General features: G+C 39.8%; 1 protein-coding gene across 3 annotated transcripts in view; it reads left to right on the top strand.

Moving 5' to 3' along the window:
- The window catches only part of ROBO1 (roundabout guidance receptor 1), a 532,129-nt gene that overhangs the window by 396,721 nt on the left and 119,698 nt on the right, over positions 1–15,710 (top strand). For all 3 annotated transcript variants that reach the window (XM_054165776.1, XM_054165775.1, XM_054165777.1), the window contains exon 3: positions 11,627–11,784. In XM_054165776.1, coding sequence (XP_054021751.1) covers positions 11,627–11,784 — 158 coding nt within the window. The remainder of the gene's footprint in view (positions 1–11,626; positions 11,785–15,710) is intronic.

The raw sequence follows: 15,710 nt of genomic DNA, 5'->3' as shown, positions 1-15,710 counted from the left end.
GATGAAAACTGTGTTCCTCTACGACCTTTGTGTGCGGCTGGCTGCCATTTCCCCCTGAAGTTATTTCCTGGAATGTTTTCTAAAACCAGCAAAAGTAATTTGAAAAGACTGTGTGATATTTAGCATAAAGGTAATTTTGAAAAGGTTTACCTGTTTCTACTGTGGCGTTTGGCAGTTTACACTGTGAACGTTTTAGGACGTAAAGACACAAGATAACCATACTGTAAGAATGATGAATTAATCCATTTGGGCATCCAGAATAGAAATGACAAAAGTTCCACTGTTTAACTCAGGTATGTCCTGCAGTATAGCAGTCTGCAGAGGTGAGAAAAGACAGTGGAGCTCTGTGGTCTGCAGTTCTTTTCAAGAGAATAAAATGCATGTAATGGCAACAGAACAATAGAACAGAATAAAAGTGACTGCAATAGTTTAGCAACACTTCTGAGCAGTGTGGCTTTGCTGTCGTGTCTGACACCAGCAAATGCTGTTCCTGGCTCTGCTGTTATTTGCAATTAGCCACTCAGCCATATGAATGAAGGGCCTGCATTTTGCACCTTCTGACTGATGTTTCACGCTTGACTTCAGATATAATGGAGGAATTTAATTTTCCAGAATATTGAAGATGTGACTTAGCTGTTTGAGTGGGATAATGATACTCTGTATTCTCTGGTATTAAAATGTCATCTTTTTCAACCACTTTAACAGCATAAAGGGAATTTTTTCATGAAAAAAGAGTCCTTTCAACAAATGTTGATCGTAGTGGTACAGTTGTAACATGCTAATATATGAATGCTAATCAGGACCTTGAGGCCGGACCTTAACAAAACAGTAGCACAGTGCATGTGCAGATTCAGCACTATGCATACTGCAGAAGCATTGTTATTACTGGCTTATGAATCTTTATTTCTTTGAAAATGTCTCCTCTCATAAGCTTTTGGCTTCTCCAGTGTAAAAGGGTGATTGGGAGCAGTTGTGAGGTTTAGACTGAATGTTAGGAAGTAATTCTTCATAGAAAGAGTGATTGCCCATTGGAATGTGCTGCCCAGGGAGGTGGTGGAGTTGCCATCACTAGAAGTGTTTAGGAGGAGACTTGAGTGCTTGGTGCTATGGCTTAGTTGATTAGGTGGTGTTGGATGATGGGTTTGATGCAGTGATCTTGAAGGTCTCTTTCAAGCTGGTCTGGTCTATTCTATTCTATTCTATTCTATTCTATTCTATTCTATTCTATTCTATTCTACAAGCATCAGCCATTTAAATCTTGACTGTAGTACAGAAACAGCACTGCCAGTTTCATTGGCAAGCATGTGGAATAGTTGTAGCTACTCTTTTAACAGCACAAGTTGAGACAAATCAGTTCCCTTCAGGTTTGTGAGGTTTTCCAGGATAGGAACTCTGGGAAGAGAGTCAGTTTTTCACATCTCAGGACAGCATAGCTTCTTATTTGGCAGAAACACCTTTTAAATTATGGGCAGTCTGGCCTCTTTAGCCAGTCCCATATGTCCTATCTTTAAGCTCTCATTGAAAATGAACAATAAAATAATAGTGAAAAGAAAATACCCATGAATATTTAAGAAACGTTAAGAGAAGCTATGTCTGTAGTCTGTACAGATGAAACTCCTGAATTCTGACTTATAGGTAGTAAATGCCTTGTCCTAGACCACAATATGTGGAAGATGTTCAGAGGGCTCATGTTTTGCACACAGTCAATCAAATTAATAATTAGGTCCCTGCTGCCTATCTATTTTCAATTTTCAATCAACCTAAGGGCTACTCTCAGAGTCGAATGCCTGAGGCATCACAGACCCTTCAGGGTTTAATTAGGTTTCCCAGTGCTGCAGCATGCTCTCTTAGGCCTGTCTCATAGGACATAAAATTTCTCTTTATATGACTTACTCCATTTGGTTTATTTAATTGATTCCAAATTCATCATCTAATTAGTTTACACTTTCTTTCCATGCGTGCCCATACTGTTAGAGGCTGACAGCTATGTTGCCCTGTATGATTCCTGTCAATGCTTAGAGACAAATCCTCAACCGGTGAAATGAAATCAGACTGAATTTAGGTGGTTTCCCTAAGGTTTTGTAATTATTGTTTCAGCCAATGTTTTATATGGAAATTTGGTTTCTTTGGTACCTGCCTCTTAAGTACCTGTTTCTTTCTATTAACAGTTTTAAGTTTCTTTACGACAGTAATGAAAATGTATTGATTTTAACAGCTTTATATGCCTTCAGTATGTTTATTGCCAAATGCCTTCGTATTTCATTGCTTTCTCAGTGTAGTATATTGCTTGATTAAAACATGTTGCTCATATGTGTCATCAGCACTTTTTAAAAGATGTGCTCCAGCAGATGTGGCTCTCCTTGATGTCTTTCTGCATTAATGGATCAGGAGCATGCAAGTGTTGTATTTGATAATGCACATTGCTGAATATAATAAGAAGTGAGACTTTTTTCCAGAGAAGGTAGCTGTCAACCTTCAGGAGATGTTAAGATCCCCTTTTTGGATTATGTCTTGGGTCATTTCAGTTAAGACAAAACTGTGTTTCTTTGTGTCTTTGACCAGCAGTGCTCTTTGTTAGTGCCATCAGCCTGGCAGTACTAAGGTTACTAAGGTTCATGAAGGAACTTAGTAAATCTCCCTGTCACTTTGAGTCTGCCAGCATTTTTACAACAGAATGTAGTATCAGATCTCAGTAAAATATTTCTCAGATCTGCATGTTTGATGACAAACAGGCAATTTCCCATTGCTGGAAATTCTGTGCTACTGTGGTGAGTAGGAGGAATGCAAGTTTTCTTAAGTCTCTTCACAGAGAACATTCACTTTTTAATTCATTCATTGATTATTTTTAGTTCATTCAAGCTAAGTAATGCTATTCTTTATCACTCTCTGTTCTTTCAAATTTAAATTACTGGTAAGATTTCTGTATGCCATTTACAATGTCTTCCAAGGTCTTAAAACTGAGGTAATTTCAAATTTGAAAATAAATCACTGAGAATATAGAATAGAATAGAATAAGAATAAAATAGAATAGAATTAGAATAGAGTAGAGTAGAGTAGAGTAGAGTAGAGTAGAGTAGAGTAGAGTAGAGTAGAGTAGAATAGAATAAACCAGGTTGGAAGAGACCTTCAAGATCATCGTGTCCAACCTATCATCCAACACCACCTAATCAACTAAACCGTGCAACCAAGCATCCTGTCAAGCCAGGCCCTGAACACCCCCAGCAACGACGACCCCACCACCTCCTCAGGCAGCCCATTCCAGTGGGCAATCACTCTCTCTGTGTAAAACTTCCTCCTAACCTCCAGCCTAAACCTCCCCTGATGCAGCCTGAGACTGTGTCCTCTAATAGAATAGAATAGAATAGAATAGAATAGAATAGAATAGAATAGAATAGAATAGAATTAACCAGGTTGGAAAAGACCTTTGAGATCATCAAGTGCAACCTATCACCCAACACCATCTAATCAACTAAACCATGGCACCAAGTACCTCATCCAGTCTCTTCCTAAACACCTCCAGTGACGGTGACTCCACCACCTCTCTGGGCAGCACATTCCAATGGCAAATCTCTCTTTCTGTGAAGAACTTCTTCCTAACATCCAGCCTAAACCTCCCCTGGCACAGCTTGAGAATGTGTCCTCTATTATGAAAGACTTGGAAGAGAAACAGCATAATGGTAAAAGGCAGGTCTTGGATTGTTTCAGTATTAAAGAAAAAGCCTTTTAAAATGTCTTCTTTCATTTGTTAACCTTACCATTTTTTCTGTGGTGACATTATGGAGGAAGTGTTTATTAACCAGCTGTTTAACGTAAACTACTAGAGGGTTTTGTGTGTGCTTGGGTTTGGGAGGTTTTGTTTGTTTGTTTTGTGGTTTGGGTTTTTAGTTGTGGGTTTGGTTTTTTTGTGGGGGTGGGGGGGGAAGGAGAGGTGGTTGTTTCCTTTAACTTTGATTTTTTGAACTTGAAAAGGTGATTTTGAAATACAAATAGATATCATGCTGTGATCTTAGTTACAAAGGTTCAAGTCAAGGACATCAACACTTACTCATACAAATATATATGAATACTAAGGAATTAAATACCACTTGATTTTAAAGTGCTTTTGTGGGTTTCCTGGCTTTGAGATAGCGAGGTTTGATAGAAAGCAGAGTTTAGAGCAGAGCAGGACAGCACTGCATGAATATATTGCCTTAAATGTAAAGTCAAAGATTCAAAACTGATCTGTGATAAGTTAAATGGTAGTCATCACTTTACAATCAGTCTCTTTACAATAAGCAGTCTCCTTTATCTGGAAATCTATTTCAAGTGAATTCTTAGGCTGTAATCGGGGAAGTCCAGTGTCCTTGGAGGGCTGGCTCTGTGAACCAGTTAAAACTGTTGGGCCACATGTCTGGTGTTTATATTGTTTTGAAGCTCAGAGAAGGCTGGAAGATGATTAGAGATCTAGATGCTGAACTGATTGGCATGTGCTTGCCTCTAGAAGACTTTTAGTCCAGCTGAGAAAGGTGTTGTGAGATCCAACTGCTGAGGTCAAATTGCTTCAAGGTAGGAATCGGATGAAGAACTGAAAAGGCTGCAAGTGAGGAGCCGTAGGCAGGCAGGCTGCTAAATGAAGTGACTTTTTACCTGTTGGAAACCTTATAAAAGTGAAGACATGTTTTGAAACAGTACCGTATTGCTGGACTCGGTCACTGTGTGAACTTACTGCCTGTATCACAGAGGCGATATTTTTCAGATGATCGTAACAGATGGTCCTTGTGTTCCGTTTTAATCACTATGTACTGTAGTTAACACCAGTGTTAACCATTTTTTAACATCTTCAGAAAGGATAGGATTGATTTATTTTTTTCAGAGAGCCAATTATTCCATAAACTTTACATGACTGAATGGAAACTTCTAGGGCATTGCCTTCAGCAAAGAATATTTCTCATTTGTAAATGATCAAGTGTTTGGTCAAACTAGATAGCATTCTAAAGAAGTTTAGTAAGGGCTAAAGTACATTTTGGTAACATGTTGACTTAAATCTGATCATGCATGCACTTTTTGTTTTGATTTCGTTAGGTGCTACACCACTCTCCTGTTAGTGGCGTGCATATACTAAAAATGATATTCTGACAACTGTGCGAATTTCATGCCAGTAAAATCTTTCAGCAAGGTACCATAGTTCTGGTTGATGCTGAAATTAATTGTAATTAAAATTAAGCATCTGCTTTGAAGCACTGTTCTAACAGACAAACATAATATATTTGAATGTCAGAAATGTTTGCTGTGCCTCAGTAGGTTTGAATTACAAGTTCAGTAGGCAGTGGGGAAGAGGGAACGTTGCTGGTCTTAAATTACAGGAACTGTTCAGCTTTTGAATAACAACTCAGTCCTGTCTAAGAAATAATTAGTTTGATTATAAATTCATGAGTTTAGAACTCCTGAATCCCATTTTTGTTTTCCTAGTCTTACATAATTTTAAAGCAGGTGTTGTCATTTTTGTTGTTATGCTCATCTTATTTTATTAGTTAGAGTAAGTGCTATATGGAAACTTACTTTGTAACGCTGTTGTTTGGTTGTGGAATAAAGGGGAAGCATTGAAATGCTTGCTATATATTTACCAGAATCACAGTAATACAGTTGTTGGGGGAAGGGAGGTGTGTGTGTGTCATTAAAAGACCTAAATAAATCTATTATATGGGATTTTTAACAAAATGGGCCTAAAGGCAGGGCAGTGGGCCATTAAGGTTGCATTGCTCAGCTTTACTATGATAGTTTGATGTTGGCATGTTTTTGTTTGCTGGGTTCAAGGTTGCTAATTTGCTGAGGTCTAGTTGGTTTTCTAAAGCAATATGAGGAATGAGTATTGCTTTTATTTATTTCACTTTCTTTCCCCCCCCCCCCCCATTTTTGAGGCACAGGCTGCAATACAAAGCAACTTATAAATGATCTTCATCCTGAAAAAGCAATGTAATTTTATGGTACTTTGACTCCCTGATCTGTTTTTAACAATCAGCCTTGCAGAATCATGAGCTTTGTCTGGGCCAGTGAAAGAGGGTTCTCAGGAAGCAAGTCTGTATTATGTCTTTTATAAGAATTGAGGTGAATTAATACTGTCTTGAATCTGATTATGAAACTGAACCCCAAATATCTTAGTTTTCCTCTCTTCACTGGGTGACAATGGACCCTGGATGTATTTTGATGCGCTGCTTTCATCTGATCTAGCTCAAAGTATCTCTAATAGACCAACCTGCAATCAACATGTTCAGGAGATTTTCTTATTTCCAGTTCTTAAATAGTACCACCTGTGGAGGCAAAATATCCACAATGACTGATGGCAGTTAGTGTCCCTTACAAATTCATTCTTTTCACATATTGACTGGAGCTTTCTGGTTGCCTTCATCTTTCTGTTTTCTTTATTTTTCTTTGAACCTAGATCACACTTATTGAAGGACAAAATAATCTTCTAAAAATAACTTCAGTGGGTAGATTAAAACCCCCTGTCTACCTACCCTTCCATTTCACCCAGTTGTCACTCTCTAGGCTTTTGTTTGTTCATTCGTTTGCTTATTTGTTTGTATTAGCCAGTGAAGAACTTCAGGGAAAATCACGTTTTCAAAAGCACTGTTTAGGATTTGCACAGAAACTGCTGATTCTGCTTACCTTGCTTGCCAATAAGAAATTATCCTCAAGTGGTTGCTGCTCTGGGGGAAAGATTGTCAGGGAAAAGTGCAGTTGTTTTATTGATTGAATAGTAGATAATATTAAATGGCTGTATGAGTAGTTGACTTCTAAGAAGAGTTTCAAAAGCTGCTCTTGAACCTTGATTAGCTCAGCAAGCGTTGCATAGAAATGTTTTCAGCACAAATACAGGAGTTCAGAACTCGCATAGCAGGATCACGGCGTTGTCCTAGCTATGCATTGACAATAATTACAATCATTATTCATTATCATAAAATCATAGAATCAATAAGGTTGGAAAAGACCTCAAGGATCATCAAGTCCAACCTGCCACCCAACACCTCGTGACTACTAAACCATGGCACCAAGTGCCACATCCAATCCCCTCTTGAACGCCGCCAGGGACGGTGACTCCACCACCTCCCTGGGCAGCACATTCCAATGGCTAACAACTCTCTCTGTGAAGAACTTTCTCCTCACCTCGAGCCTAAACTTCCCCTGGTGCAGTTTGAGACTGTGTCCTCTTGTTCTGGTTGCCTGGGAGAAGAGACCAACCCCCACCTGGCTATAACCTCCCTTCAGGTAGTTGTAGAGAGCAATAAGTTCTCCCCTGAGCCTCCTCTTCTCCAGGCTAAACTTTCCCAGCTCCCTCAGCCTCTCCTCATAGAGCTTGTGCTCGAGGCTTCTTATTTCAGAAAATATTAGAGTCCAATTTTAGAAAGCCTTGCCTGTAGTAAGTCAGAAATGTGGGAGAGAAGGTTTATATCTCTGAAGATTCTACACTGTGTTTAAAAAGGGAAAAGAAAAAAAAAAAGGCAGGCATCCTCTTAATTTATCTGTTTTCCTTCAAGCTGCATATATGTAGAAAGTGATACATGTGGTGAGATTTGACCCTTTGGTGACTGCAAGCACATGCTGTACTGGATTACAAAGTATACTTATATCTTCAAAAGGAAATGTATTCTTAATTTACAGAGAGCCTTGACTATGAAGGACAGAAAAGGGAAAAAAAATACTTTTTCTTTTCTTCAAGGGAAGAAACCTTTACATTATAACTTCATGCAAGAGTGCCAGAGCCTGAGGCAAAACCCAGAGCGTGTATCTATTTTACAGCTGCAAAAATAATTACGTGATGACTATCTGTGCAGTAGCCTCTAAGGGACTACATTTTGTTAGCATTTCATTATGTAACGTTAGAGCCAAAATCATTCATAGTAAATGAGGGGGGAGAGGGGGGTCAAACTTGGTTTGATGTAACTATGGCCTAGGCCTTTGATGTCCTCCTAAAGCATTCCGTTAAGCGTTGGTTGCATTTTGCGATGCCTTGGTTTACAGACAAGGTATTAGGATTCTAAAGCTGATTTAACACTAAGGAGTGTAGAAATAACTGGAGTGATTTGGTTTTATTATGCTAGAACTAGACTTCTTTGTTGCTTCAAAGGTGCTAAAAGCCATCTGAGGTGCTATCTCCTAGGCTTTCCTCTTAGATTTACGAGGTCTTCCAGGCAAGAAAAGCACTTCTGGTTTATTAAGATCACTTAATTGATTTTTATTTTATTTTAAGCTTAAGAGCACTTCATTTTATCTATCACTTAGCTTTATCCAAGTGATACAATCTTCAGCAGTAATGATAGACTTCTTACTTAGGGTCAAAACACCCCTTTTATTGAGTTGCAACGCAGTAAGTGGTGTAGAAAACACACTGCTGCGCTTTCATGTTCTGTTGGCACTGGGAACTGGATATATGAGAGCTTTTTGGTAACTTGGTCAACTTCTGTTTCTTATTCTTTTACATTCTTCAGTTTGAAGAAGGTAGAAAAAAAACCAACCAACCTGTAATATTATGACCAGTGGCTCCAAGCCAAACTGAGTCTCTATTAAAGTAAATAGAAAAAAATATTTGACTTCAGCAGAAGCAGTATCAGCCTAGCCAGTTAGCTACATGGCTTACTGAATCTGGATGGCTCCAGGGCTGCTTGGGAACACAAGAAGTCTTATCTGGTTATTAATGCCATACTTGGTATAAACTGAAGAACTATCTGTAAGATTTTCAGAGTATGTGAGTAGTGTTTTAACGCTCCCATACCCCAGATAATGTGATATATCGAATTTTGATGCATCAGTATTTAGAAGAATGTAGTAAGGAAGCTGTAAGAGACTGCAGGTGAATAGAATAGAATAGAATAGAATAGAATAGAATAGAATAGAATAGAATAGAATAGAATAGAATAGAATAGACCAGGTTGGAAGAGACCTTCAAGATCATCATGTCCAACCTATCATCCAACACCACCCAACCAACTAAACCATGCAACCAAGCATCCTGTCAAGCCTCGCCCTGAACACCCCCAGCGACGGCGACCCCACCACCTCCTCGGGCAGCCCATTCCAATGGGCGATCACTCTCTCTGTGTAAAACTTCCTCCTAACCTCCAGCCTAAACCTCCCCTGGTGCAGCCTGAGACTGTGTCCTCTTGTTCTGGTACTGGTTGCCTGGGAGAAGAGACCAACTTAATAATGTTTTGTGGAAAGCAGAGGGGAAGCTAAGGGATTGGTCTTTTGCCTCACCTTTCTGATTCACTAAAAATTGCATCATTCTTCTTTCTGAGAACATATTATTTCCTCTAGATGTAACCTGGATTAATTCTTCAGCTGAAAACATTTTCCATGTTCCCTAGTCTATACAAGGGAAATACCCATGTATTTTGCTTTTAGAGACAGAAATTGTTTGTTCATAGGTGGAGCATACTTCCTCAGTTTTTTGTACACCAAGGAATAGGTGCATGGGGGTTGTGAATTTTATGTTGCTTGGTTTACTTAATAAATAAACTTTCCAGGCTAGGTCTGTTTGAGAGACTTAATTCATCCAGGAGAGCACAGTCAGTCAGTAGCATCTCAGTGTAGACTAGATGGCCTGCAGAAGTCCATTCCAACCTTTTTTTTCCCTTTCTTTTTTTTAATTTCTCATTAAGTCCTATCATTCTGTTGTATTAGCTTGTGTTGTTAAACTGGCAGAGACATTGTACCCTTGATTATCCATTTTCTGTGCATGAGTATCTCCTTTTTGCAAGGCATCTAGAAACATCAATTATTAAACTATTTGAAAAGTGAGTGCTTGTGTATGGGAGGGAATTGGTAAATTTAGATGAAGTCTGATGAAATCTTTAACATACTTCAGCCTTCTTAGTGCACAGATGTTCTTTGAGACTTCTAGAAACTTATCCTGGTTTTAGATCAGTGGTAAAACATTCTTGCTTTTGATTCCCATCTGCCTTTATATATCAATCTGGCACTTTCCCTATAATGTTATAAATAGCTTTTCCTATTATGTAATAAAGAGCCAAGCTGGACACATAGGCCTGTGACTGTAGCTACTGAATGACAGAGTACCAGAATATGAGATAGACGTGCTTGAGAAGAAAAACCCAAAGACAGTCCTACTGAGTATTGACAGGGCTGTGTACCAATAACACTCCAACAACCCAGAAATTATTTTTACTCCATCTTCTCATTTTAGATTATATAGCATTTCAGGAAGTAGGTGTGAGAAAGATATATATCTTTGTCCCAAAGCAGATGACCTGTTTGCCCTCAGATCCTTTGAAAAGGTCTAAACAGAATGAAAGATCTTACAGAGGGGAAGGATTTGATGTCAGTACTGTACTTGGCAATCTGTAAGCACACCCACATTCCTTAATATCTAACAATAAATCACACCACACTTTGAAGCAGCATTAACAACCAAACCATTATTCGGTAGAGAATGTCCATATATCTGTGGTCCATGGCTCGGGGAATGTATTTCTGGCTGCATATTCTTGGCACTGTTTACTGTTGACACCAGATCGTTGCAGGTAGCAAGAGTGGCAGATACCTTTGTCAAACTCCACAGGCCTTTGGTTATAATGTCCCTTTCCATCACCGTATCATTTATTCAGTGTACATGGAATAACAGCAGTGGAGAGGATTGAAGTGTAATATTTGTTATCATTTGAGTTATTTATTTTTAGATAAACCTAATGCCACTTACTTGGCAAGACTTAGGAATGCCATTATTCCTGTAAACTGTCCCTGTGTCTGCTCAGCACAGTATGAGGTCTGTCCTGCCCCAAAAAGAAAAAATAATCATACTATAATAAAATTCATAGTAGATGACTGGAGGGAGCTAGAGTCTTTTGTGCCTGGGCTTGGCCAAAAGATGGGAAAGAACAAATTCCAGTAATGAAGCTGCAATAAATTGTTTTTTTTTTCCTACCAAAAGGTAGTAAAATTGACTTCTGCCGAATGAAGGCTGTGGTCTTGGCTCAAGATAATGGATGACTTCCAGAGATCAAGATTTTTGCTTGAAAAATAACAAGCCAATTGCTAATAGCAGTTTGGCTAAGACTGCACAAATGTTTGGCATGTTATAATGTCATCAAAGAACTTGGAAGTTTAGTTAGTCTGTTCATTTTGCCATAAATTCATGGATGGGTGCAATTCATATGGCCAGTGGCCAATCTTTAACCATAAACCTTTGAGCCTTGTATCTCAGGAGAAAAGGGGCAGAAAGCAATCTTTGCTGTGCTTCTCCCTGCATGACATTCTACCTAAGTACAAGGCATTGTGCCACCTTCAGCTGTGACAAGAATCTTGTGGTCACCTTCTAGGCAGACACAGTGCCAAGTACTACTAGTGAGACAGCATTTCTGTGTGGACAGTCCTATGTCCGTGTCAGCCTTTTGCCTAGCTCAGTGTTAGTCACTTGGCTTCTGTGTTTGAAGTGTGAGTTGTGAGTGACTTTTCTGTGTTGCTCTCTGGAACTACCAGAGACTGTCCACAGATGCTAAATTAAGTTTGTTAACTGAATTGTTCATTAATGTAAAGTAAAGTGACAATAGGGACCATTAAAGGCCAAAACACTTTGCTGTGCTGTCGATACATCGTTGGGTAGTTTCTGACTCAATTTTCTTTATTCTTTCAGTTCTGCGGGATGACTTCAGGCAAAATCCATCAGATGTAATGGTAGCTGTGGGTGAACCTGCAGTGATGGAATGTCAGCCCCCAAGAGGTCACCCAGAACCCACTATATCATGGAAAAAAGATGGAACCCCTCTAGATGACAAAGATGAGAGAATTACAGTAAGTACAAAAAAGTTTCCAAGCAACACAGAAATCAACTAATCTAAATTACGAGTCTCTTGACTGTGTGAGCACCCAGTCATGCTGTACCTCCTAGGATCTGCCCCTCTTTTCCTCAGAGGAATTAAGAATCTTGTGGAAATGAAATCTGTTATATTGCCACCGTTCCATAATTTTCTTGCCTTTCACCCACCTGCAAATTTCTGCAACCTATAATATCTGCTTCCTTCAGCTAGAAAGAGGAACTACTAGTGGTCCAGGTGAGACCTCTTATAAATACAATGAAAGAACCTGTGGAGAGAAGGTATGAGTTGTATTAGAAAAGCTAAGGCGGCTTTTGGGATATAGCCACATTTCTTTAGAGGCAATGACTTATCCTGCCCTCTTCAATTGAATGGCTTTGTTGATAGAATTGTCATCATATTCATTTGTATCTGCAGTGAACAGGTAAAGCAGCCTCTCAAGTCAGAATGCTATGCTGCTATTAAGTTTTGATGTGTGAAACAATAGGCTAGTGAGCATAAATGGCTTGAAGAAATGGTAATGAAAATGGAGCTCAAAAATACTTTGTATGCTGCTGACGTGGTGATACAAAGCATCTCTCCATATGGTGAGTAACTAGGAGGCTCAGGGGAGACCTTATTGCTGTCTACAACTACCTGAAGGGAGGTTGTAGCCAGGAGGGGGTTGGTCTCTTCTCCCAAGCAACCAGCACCAGAACAAGAGGACACAGTCTCAAGCTGCACCAGGAGAGGTTTAGGCTCGAGGTGAGGAGAAAGTTCTTCACAGAGAGAGTTGTTCATCATTGGAATGGGTTGCCCAGGGAGGTGGTAGAGTCACTCTCCCTGGAGGTGTTCAAGAGGGGATTGGATATGGCACTTGGTGCCATGGTTTAGCCATGAGGTCTGTGGTGACAGGTTGGACTTGATGATCTTTGAGGTCTCTTCCAACCTTATTGATTCTGTGATTCTTAAAGCACATACTACATGGAATCCTGTTGGTACTGGGAGGGTCACTACTGTAAAACAAGATCAAGAGCATCTACAATTGCTATACCTCAGTTGTAGACTGAAATGAGGGACCTTTTCAAGGGAAGAACACTTAAACCTCAGCAACCTAAGTAAAAAAAAATTACCATCTTCATTGGAGATTTAAACTGCCTGTTACTCTATTTGTTTTTTACAAACAAGACAAAGCTCAGGCATTCTCTAGTTGTGGCTATGCATGTATTAACATTTCTAAGTACCCTACAGAACCTACACTGATTGCTGACTATTAACTCAATTCCTCCAGTCATACCTGCTAAGAATTTGCAATTTCCTTTTCAAATCTCCTTCCCACTGTGACAAGTCAATTGACTCGAGATAAAGAGAAGATTCCATTGCTACTTCTTTTTGCCCTCTCTTTTTCAGGAAATGCTTTCTAAATTTCCATTTTCCCTTGCTATATTTTATTATCTTGAAGGATTTTCAGGTGTTGCCTGTTAAGTACATTTCGTTCCTTCTCCCAGCTGCCAGAACAAAGACATACTCAGAACAAAAGCAGCTATCACTGGCTGGTAGTGCCACCTGTATTTATTAAAGCCATGCTTATGCTGGAATTTTGATTTTCTTTTCTGGTGATTGTATCAAATATTCACCTGCATAGCATTCTTTCACCATGACATCTGGTGAAGTTACCCTGTTATCAGTTTCTGCTTCCAGAAACACAGAAATAAAAATGAGGCATAGATGCACACTTGTTTCATGTGTTTATTTTCAGAGGTGTAAATTGAGGGTGCTGCCATAGCCAGCTCAGCTGTATTCATTTACCTCCTATTTGTCTGGCATTGTCTTAAGCAGCACCATTAATATCATGGCTGCAAGAGACCCAAGCTACATTGTAATGCAGATTTTCATCGACTTAGAGCTGGAGCAGGATCTTGCCAAGTAGATGAATATGCATTCAGATGAGCATCTCAACAGCTTTGCATTAACCACCTGCATTATCTTGCTAGTGGCTGGGAGTCAAGGAGAGATTGGAACATGGAGTGGACAACATGTTAAAGGATGGATGGGCAAAAAATATGAATTCTGAAACCTGACTTAGAATTATTCCATTTCTGGTAACTTGCCTTACTTAGGTAATTTCCATTTCAGTTTATCAACAGGAACATAAAAAATTAAAGAGTACAGCAACTGGAATAAGGAGAAAGTTGTTGGCTTTTTAGTGATAGATTTCATTTTTACATTTACCTCCTCACTTCCATCCCAGGAAAGGTGATGGAACAGCTCGTTCTGGAGATCATCTTAAAGTACATGGAAGAAAAGAAAGTTAGCAGGCGTACCCTGCATGGGTTTTCAAATGGGAAATCATGCTTGACTAATCTGATGGCCTTCTATGATGGTGTGACTGAATGGGTAGGTGAGGGGAGAGCATTGTATGGTGTCTACCTTGGCTTCACCAAGGCTTTTGACACTATCTCCCATAACATCCTTGTAGAAGTGTGGGTTAGAAGAATGGATTGTGAGTTGGATTAAGAACTGGCTAAACAGCAGAACCCAGAGGGTTGTGATCAGCAGCAGAGAGTCCAGTTGGAGGCCTGTATGAAGTGATGTTCCCCAGGGGCCAGTATTGGGTCCAGTCTTGTTCAACATATTAAGTGAACTGGATGAAGGGAGAGAGTGTACCCTCAGCAAGTCTGTTAATGATACAAAACTGTGAGGATTGGCTGATACACCAGAAGGCTGTGCTGCCATTCAGTGAGATCTGGACAGACTGGAGAACTGGGCAAAGGGGAACCTAATGAAATTCAGCAAGTGTAAGTGTAAGAGTCCTGCATCTGAAGAGGAATAACAACATGTATCAGTACAGAGGTGACCTGCTGGAAAGCAGCTCCATGGGGAAGGACCTTGGAATCATGGTGTACAAAGGTATCCATGAGAGAGCAATGTGCCCATGTGGCCAAGAAGGCCAATAGTATGCTGGGACATATTAAGAAGAGTGTGGCCAGCAGGTAGAGGGAGGTTCTACGCCCCCCTCCACTCTGCCCTGGTGATAACACATCTGGAGTACTGTGCCCAGTTCTGGGCTCCCCAGTTATGGTGGGTTGAAATTACCCTCCAACTAATTTGGAGAATTACCCCCCAAAATAAAATTGTCAGACCAGTTCAGTTTGGGATGGAAGCAAATGAAGCTGTATTTACAAGCAAACTAAACTCTAGAAATATGAAATGCAATGAATACACAATATACAAATACAATATATACAATATATACAAAATACACAATATTTACATATAGTTACACTTTATAAACAACACAAGGATCCTCCCTGGACAAAACCAGGGGGATACCCATTGCTTCCCCCTGTCTGCTCCCTTTCCCTGCCCTGTACAAGGGAAAAGAGCAAAAGAGAAGAGCAGAGAGTAGCTTGTTAGTTACTTAGCCACAAGAAGAATGCAGCCAAGGTCAGCAACATCCAAGCAAAAGCCACCAGCTTGTATCAGCTAGAGCGAGGAGCTGAGGAAAAGAGAAGATAGTTTATCTTAGTTATCAGACCAATGGGATTATTTAGACCTTATCATTGTTTTCCCTTTACATCCAATAGTAATTTATTTACATTCTACCACTTTCCACTCAAGATCTGTGGAAAATTTCCCTAGGCATCAGCCTGAAACTACCACACCAGTTCAAGAGGAAAATATTAGAGAATCTAGCAGAGGGCCATGAGGGGGATTAAGGGTCTAGCACATCTGTCTTATGAGGAAAGGCTGAGAGACCTGTGGCTGTCTAGTCTGGAGAAGAGAAGATTGAGAGGGGATCTTATCTCAGTGGATGTGAAGAAGGGGAGAGTCCCTTTTCCTTGGTGCCCTGTGATAGGGCAAGGGGCAGTGGGTATGAACTGGAACACGGGAAGTTCCACCTCAATATCAGAACTTTTTTTT

This window comes from Dryobates pubescens, chromosome 12 (assembly GCF_014839835.1).
Source record: "Dryobates pubescens isolate bDryPub1 chromosome 12, bDryPub1.pri, whole genome shotgun sequence".
NCBI classification, from domain to species: domain Eukaryota; kingdom Metazoa; phylum Chordata; class Aves; order Piciformes; family Picidae; genus Dryobates; species Dryobates pubescens.
This window is presented reverse-complemented; position numbering and strand designations above follow the sequence as displayed.